At 42.7% G+C, this 7,532-nt stretch overlaps 1 protein-coding gene across 6 annotated transcripts; it reads left to right on the top strand.

Annotated features, from left to right (window-relative positions):
- Positions 1-835: 835 nt before the first annotated feature.
- On the top strand, positions 836-6,601 carry LOC115045151 (uncharacterized). Of its 6 annotated transcripts, XM_029504684.1 has the most exons (6): positions 836-1,108; positions 1,584-1,643; positions 2,991-3,356; positions 4,469-4,708; positions 5,850-5,946; positions 6,205-6,601. In XM_029504684.1, exons 2-6 carry the CDS (start codon positions 1,592-1,594, stop codon positions 6,263-6,265), a joined length of 816 nt encoding a protein of 271 aa, XP_029360544.1. In that variant the 5' UTR covers positions 836-1,108; positions 1,584-1,591; the 3' UTR covers positions 6,266-6,601. The 6 variants fall into 6 exon arrangements, with proteins under 6 accessions (XP_029360544.1, XP_029360542.1, XP_029360540.1 ...); XM_029504682.1 differs by having other exon boundaries at positions 1,587-1,643; positions 5,850-6,601; XM_029504680.1 differs by having other exon boundaries at positions 5,850-6,601.
- Positions 6,602-7,532: the final 931 nt, after the last annotated feature.

Below are 7,532 nucleotides of genomic sequence, written 5' to 3'. Positions count from 1 at the left end.
CACTGCTGTAGTTGTGCAAAAGAGGTCTGCGGCTGACAAAACAATCTCATCTCAAGGCCTATTTAGTAGCAGCTCCGGAGCTTTTGATCTTATAACATCATCTTGTTCGATGGAAGATTTTCCTTCCATTTTCTTGCCACCAGCTGAAGATTAAATTCTGGTTTATACGTGCAGGAAGAGACCACAAAATGAGCTCCCTTACAAAATGACCACAATAAATCAGCAGCAGTTCACTGTTAATGAAGCAGACTTTGAATTTAAGGGTCTTCTGTCCAACTTCAACTTCATATTGATCTCTCCCACGGGAACTGGAGTCAAATCAACGGTATTCCCCCTTATGTGTCCCTCATGGGCTTTCCCATTGAAAAACAAATTGAATGAAACAGAATGGAGTAATTCATCTATTAGCTCCTCTTTACATATGAAAACCAAGACAATGTATTGTTGTATCCGTGGGGCAAATAGCGATGGATAAGAAGCCCACAGTACAAAGCCTGCTTCGTGAACATTGTCACCGGCTTCCCTTCAACAGAATGCCACCGCATTTTATCTCAGTTTACAAACAGTCCTTCTACAGTGGCGTGAAAATCCAAAATCAAACATGTCGTATTGTTGTGGGAGCAAATGCTCAGACGCATGTCAGAGAAAGGATGGGGGAGGAGGGTTTTTGTTGTTTTTTTTTTAACAATGGAAAGTGCACTTATTTAAAACACAACGCAAAAAGAAAACATCCATTGTACAGGAAAGGAGGAGGGGGTGGAGGGGGGAGGGAGGAAACAGCAAGAGAAAAGAAGGCAACGCCTGTATGCGACTCACTGGCTGCACCGTACAAACAGGGAGAAAAGGCCAGAGAGGGGTGAGGAAGGTCTGAGAAGATCTTAGCCTCAGACACCTTTTGTGTTCGCTGCAGCAGCCGTAACAGCGGGAAGCGTCATCCCAACGAGGTTACTTCTCCATGTCTGTGGCTTTGTTTGAAGATTTTGTTTTATTCTGGGCCATAAATCTGCCCGCTCAGTGAATTACATTGCACTTTGACCTCTGAGAAAGTGAACACTGAGCAGAGGAAGCTCCGGCTCTGACCGTATTGTTTGCCTCACCTTTGGAAAAGGTAGGTGAATCCTACACTGGCGGGTTTTGATGTGGATAACTTCAAGGTAAACAGCGAGGTGAGTTCCAGGTTATATTTAATGCATGCAGGTTGGGTTGTGCTCCTGCACAGTTATCAGTGTTTCCTCTCTCAGTGTTTTTTTGTTATAGCAGCTGTGCTTGAAGGGGTTCATTTTAATTTTGGCAGCAGACCCGTCCTCATTTTGGTCCAACTTTTCATTCTAGTGCCGTCTGCAGTGCCAATATGGTTGTACTTTGGATACTTCATAAGAAAAAAAACTTTGGATTACAGTTTTTTAATAGAGGGGGATGCTGCTTTAATTGTTTGTTGCTCTCACTCTAATTTCACATATTCTTTGGAGGTGGTGTTATTATTCATGCTGTGGTCGTACTCCCGCTGCATGAGTACAGAGGAAATGGTGTGCTGTTACTGAGGTCATGGAGAAATTCCTCTCTCTGTTCTCTATCGACATCAGCAGGTGTTATGGATCCAGAGAGTTTCCTGTGCTGCAGAGTTACCCTGCTGCTTCTCTTAAGTAAGGCTTTTTGTTTTTGGCACAATCCTAGGGATTTTTTTTGCTGTTGTTGTCAAATAAGTAAATAAAAATTAAGGCCTGTCTTAAAACAGTCAGGTGCCCATGGGGACTTTGAAGCAGGTTTTGCCCACTGTAATCTTTTCTCCCTTGCTTTCCATATAACTTAGGGGCAAAATCCACAGTCCTTGTTTTCTGCATGAATAGATTTCAAGGTTTATCCGGAGGTAATGCGGGGCCTCAGCCGTCTCAGTTAGACAAATCAGGTAGATATCTTCTAAAGTTGCAGGCTTTTTAGTACAAAGAGCTTCTTTGTGGCACTATCTTTCCAAATGCGGCTCAACAGGGAATCACAAAAGGGGAGTTTTAATCTAATAAAGGCACTGACTCTCAAAGAGATCCAGTTGATTTGTCGAACGGACTGCGAGCACCGAAAAAAAACGTCCAGCCTCGACAACCAAATGATCATTATTTATGTGAACCTTTGGACATGACCCAAAACTTCTGGACCTTTGTCACCATGGCATCAACAATAAGAGGGGTCTTGATTGGGCTGAAGCATTCTGATGACTTTGCTAATTTCCGAGGAAGCTTGTAGTTTGGGGGAGAAAATAAAAAGGTTGAAGAAACAACTCTGACGAGTAGTTTCACAGAGGAAATGAGGGGCAATCACGTGAAAGCCTGCGACTGTGGATTTTGTCCCCTCACACATAACCTGAATGTGAATTAGGAAAGCATTTGATAATCAGCATAAAAAACAAAAGAGATGGTTTCAGCAAGCAAAACATGTTTCAGTGTGCATATGGGCACCAGAATATTGTTCAAACTTAGTTCAGCCCACCTTTATTTCTCTGACAGGAGCCGGAGTCAAATGCAAAATAACTGTTCTAAACTGCTGTTTGCGTTCACACTCACATTTGCATTATTTACATTTCTTCCATCCTTTGCCTATCAAGTTAAGGGACATGATTAATACGCCTTGTGTTAAACGCTCAGAAGCTTACCAGGTCCACTGCAATTCTGACACAGATTTTAGGATATGGATGTAGTTTGATGGATATCACATTAGGCATTTCTGTCGTGTGCCATAAATCATCGCCTGACATTGTTTGACAGAAAAACAGCCATACATATTCATAAAGCACACACCGAGAACTCAGATGAAGTATTGTGCCACAGTTCGCTTTATTAGCCTCCTGTTTTATCGAAATACCCCAAAAGGCCTAAAGGTGAAAAGTGTGAGGAATATGAAATAGTTTGGGTCAGCGTGGCCAGCTGAATGGACAAACATACTGTAGGAGGCGTGAGAGTGGAAGCATCGGTAACACCTGATCCCATCTCTGCCCTCAGTGCCGCGTGGCCTCCAGTGCATGTGGGTGCACATCCTCAACGAGCAGCCTGTGCATGTAATCCCCGGCGCCGATCTGGTTCTGAAAGCCCGGATTGAGCATGGACCTCTGGAGGAGGTCTCCATGGTAACTTGGGAACGGGAGCCCGAAACTGGTCCCTCTCCCACGAGAGTGACGCTGGCCACATGCCCCGGCAAAAGCTTCAAGTGTGCTGGCACGAGACCAAACGTCCGTGTGAACATGGAGCAGCAGGAGACGACACTTCAGATTAATGGTTATGGCAAGGCGGACGCCGGCGTGTACACTGTGACCGTCACGGATCACACAGGAGCCAAGATCCCTGCACAATGCACCGTCAGGGAATATGGTACGGTCTGATGTGGGGGGATTCAATGTGACGGCTCAGGTGAAACGTTTTCAATGAATAGATTTTCAATAATTGATTCATCATTTTTAAAGAACTTTAATCTATTTTTAGATTGGCTCTGGTCCCACAGTCCCACTCCACAGTGTTGATTAACAGCAGAAGATACTTCAGTATCTCTCCGGATTTAAAAATACCAATCCATGAAAGATGATGTTTCCTTTTATACCGAACCTCCTTCACAGTGAATGGAAATTCACCGCGATTCAAGTGATGAGTTGCCCTTTAAGTTGGTTATCCAATGAACATATTACCTTTTTAGATTCACCAGGTTGAGGATTTTTCTCTGTTCTCCTGGTCTCAGATCAATTTAAACAGAATTTCTTTGCTGATAAATTGAGCATCGGCGCTGGAGCAGCATTATATAATTTTAGTTTTTCTCTTTTTACAGCAGCATTTTATGTAAAAACCAAGTCTCATGTAGACCCACATGGATCTCAGAGTAATGACATGAAAGCAGAAACATTTCAAACACTCTTCTGCTGACCTTTGGAGAGTGAACTCCAACAATTACCAATGCTGTAATGAATGTGCATTAATTTCACGCCAGCAGGCATTGTTTCTTTCTGATGGCGGATGTCTCATTTTATAATGAAATTACATTTGCCTGTGGGCTTTGCTATGTAGGTCTCCCGCTTTGTTTCTGCGCCTCTAGATGATTTCAGTCTCACTGCTTTCTAGTTTTCTGTCAAAAGCTCCTTTGCTTTTGCTCTCATCTGTCTACTCCAACGGTATCAATTCGTCAGCTTGGCTCTTCTCTACATCTGCTCTCCCGGTTCTCAGGGTTTTCCATCATCCCATTTTCCGACATTATGCCTCAGTTTTCCAGTCTCATCATTGTCTCTGAAACTGAGTCAATTTCTCCTGACAGCATTAAACATCTCTCATGATTCTCTGTCTTAGACCCCCGTGACATTCTCCTCATTTTACAGATAGATGTCCGTAATTGAACACTTCATATCGCCCCGTGTTTCTATCCAGCTATAATTTTTTACCTCTATGCTTATCAATCACGTTCACACTCGCCCCTCACCTCAGTTCTTCTGCCTTTCCAGAGGCGGTGCACCATGTTTCTGTCAGCATCAATGTCTCTCACTCCTCGCTGGTTTGCGGCGAGGCCTGGGGGACGGACCCTCACTTCAGCTGGCTCCACGAGAAAAACAGCATCACCAAGACTGTCGGGAAAGTCTCCACAGATGGAACCACGTTGTTTGTGACCATGTTGCCTATTTGTGGCCACTTCACCTGTATGGTTGGCAACAAACTGGGCTACAGTTCTGCCACCTACACAGCAGGTAGGATTCATGTCACTATTGTTTGTATCTCTGTGTGGAACTAGTGTTACTCTGAGAAATCTCTCTATGGACGCGATAAAGTGCATTTACTTTAACAAAGCAGAGTTCGCCAACTTTACATTGTTTTAGTTTCCTTCAGCTCAGTTTTGACTAAAGGGCCCAAAAGCTCTGATAAATTTTTTATTAGTTAATCAGCAGTAGACCTATAACGTTAACCACTAGCTGGTGAACACGCTGGAAGATTTAGCTGCTAAAAGATCCAGATAGTCCCCTCAGTTGATGGTGGTGAATATTGGTGGCTAGAAAGAGAAGTGCTATTGATAACATTGCTCCGTGTGTGCCGGATAATTAAATAGGAAATAGCTATCTAGCATGTTCACCACATCAACACCTTGGATGCGATAATATGTCGGTGTTATGCTTCAAGTGAACCAGATTCCAGAATAAATGTTCTTATTTCACTTAATTCTCGATTCTCTGAAAAATGCATCCAAATCATTCGATGGGATTAATTCATCTCAGCTGAATGGCAGATTCTTCTCCACCTCTTACAGATTGTAATCAGTTCATCTTTTTAATCCGAATGAATTTTTGAGCCAGCTCTACGGTGATCCTGAGACCATGTTGGGGAGACCAAAACTGAGCTCACTGTGACCAGGAAAATGGCCGGTTCATCCTGAAGAACAGTGAATTTTCTGCAGGACATCACTGCCATGTTGGGGATGAACAGACAAACAGAAGAGAAAGCATTTCTCTCAGAGATCAGGACGATAGTTGGTTGACATCTTATTTAAAGTGAGCTCATCGGACTCCTGTGTACTATAGGTTGTGTCTACCTGAGCCGTGCCCTGATTGTTCTTTGTATTGTATTAGTGGTGCTGTTTCAGTGATAAAGGATTTTCCACAGTGCGATCAATAAATCACTGCAGCTACCGCTGCTACTGCAGCTAAACAGGCGAGACAAATGCAGTTCTTCACATCTGCCAAGAGGCATGTTGATCCAAACACACGAAGGGTTTTTCAGGATTCAGGATCTGTGTAGTGACTGTTGTGGCCTGTTCGCGAAGCCATGTCAAATGATTCATGTGCTTTTGTTGTTTTGTTTTTGTTTTTTTCCCGTCATCTTTCTCCTATCTGACAGCACCTTGTGAGACGGAGGGCAGAGGAACGACAGCGGCTGTTGTGTGTCTCATCCTCCTGCTGCTGTTCGGAGGAGCGCTGGCGTTTCTGCTGTGGTGGTACAGTAGCACACAGGCAGCGGCAGGCACAGTCACAAATCTCATTTCAGGCTCTGCTCTGATCAAAAAGCCACACAATGAGAGAAAATAAGACACTGGGAGCAGCTGTTTTGGAGCTGAGAGCACAAACTGAAACGAGAGCAGAGCCACACATCTGCTCCCATATGGACAGATACAGTTTGAAGGGACAAGTGACAGCCACTGTACGGTGTGTCAATGCTGCTTTTTGATCTAACTCGTTGCTCTCTGTCTCTTCAGGAAACGCAGGCACAATTACAGAAGAGAGAGCCTGCGTGAACCTTTGGATGTTTCCATCTAGGCTTCATTTGTTCGTTCACTGAGGCCCGAAACAGGAGAACTGGGATTGAACTTGACTATTAGGGAGGAACTTCCTGTCCTGTGAGCAGTATGACCTTACACTGCAGTGGAACAATGTGATGAGTGAACTGCTCGCTGGCAAATAAAACACATCTAAGAATGGATATTCGTCTTGAAGTAGCAGCAGTGTACACAACGCTGTACGTGTAATTATCGTTTTGTGTGCTTGTATTAACTTTGTATTGTATTTAAATGTACTGTTAAATGGATTGCCTCTGTGATGTGACAAGTTTCTTCATAAGTTCAGCAACTCACTTGAATAAATCTGAGAAAAGAAAGTTTCAGTTTGAGGAAACATGTTTTAAATGTTTCATGAGTTTAGAGCCTTTATCTTTTTCTCATCGGCTATAAATACAGATTTGGAAGACAGCAGCTGACGTTTTCAATGGATCCAATCTGAAATTGTGACAAAATGAGATTACATAATCAAGAATGAGGCAGAGTTGTTGTAGGTATATATATATATATAAAAGCTGCCCTAATTAATACGGTAACAAGGAATCTGTCGAGCTGGTCACGTCATGCTGGGAAAAAACAAATTAAGAGAGGCGAAAGAACAACATGAAGCCCCCGTACGAAACTGAACAGAATTTAATTCAGTACCCGAGAGTAAAAATAAGAATTAAATTCATACCAGCGAGCCCAGCAGCACAGACAATTCTTAGAATAACTGCAAGCATGGATCACAAATAAGCCAAAATATAATATAAAATGCACCCACTGCATAGAAAATGATCAACAGAGGCATTCAGAAACTTTCTAAACTTTCACACATTCAAAGCCTCCCATTATCATTATCATTATGTCCCAGATCATTAGCTTCAAATCTGTATTTTTCAGAATAACCCAGAACACACACACATATATATATATATATATACACACACACGCACACAAAGCAATTTATTCTGTGATGTTTGTAATGCATATTTTATTCACTTTAACAAAGATCAAAATAGCTCAACTTTTCAACTTCTGCAAAAGATGTATAACTTTGTTTTTTAACCAATTCACACCACACAAGAAAACCACCTGCATCCACGAGAATGGAAAATTGATTTCAGTATAAACCTTTCTTTAATGACTTTATGGATCCCAGCTCAGTCCCGCACCTGACGTGTGTGTATTGCTTCATATGTTGTACTCAAAGTGAGTTGCGGCCGCCGTGTCGTCTTTTGTGTAAGGGTAGATTCATCCTCTGGGATTCT

This window comes from Echeneis naucrates, chromosome 6, assembly GCF_900963305.1.
Source record: "Echeneis naucrates chromosome 6, fEcheNa1.1, whole genome shotgun sequence".
Taxonomy (NCBI): Eukaryota; Metazoa; Chordata; class Actinopteri; order Carangiformes; family Echeneidae; genus Echeneis; species Echeneis naucrates.
The sequence above is the reverse complement of the archived record's forward strand: the minus strand, read 5'-3'. Positions and strand labels throughout refer to the sequence as shown.

Bases quoted from the DNA above. Each gene is read 5' to 3' on its own strand.
- LOC115045151 (XM_029504682.1), top strand. From the start codon at position 1,592: ATGGATCCAGAGAGTTTCCTGTGCTGCAGAGTTACCCTGCTGCTTCTC. The intron at 3,357-4,468 runs GTACGGTCTGAT...CTGCCTTTCCAG, and splicing joins ATGCACCGTCAGGGAATATG to AGGCGGTGCACCATGTTTCT. The intron at 4,709-5,849 runs GTAGGATTCATG...CCTATCTGACAG, and splicing joins TTCTGCCACCTACACAGCAG to CACCTTGTGAGACGGAGGGC.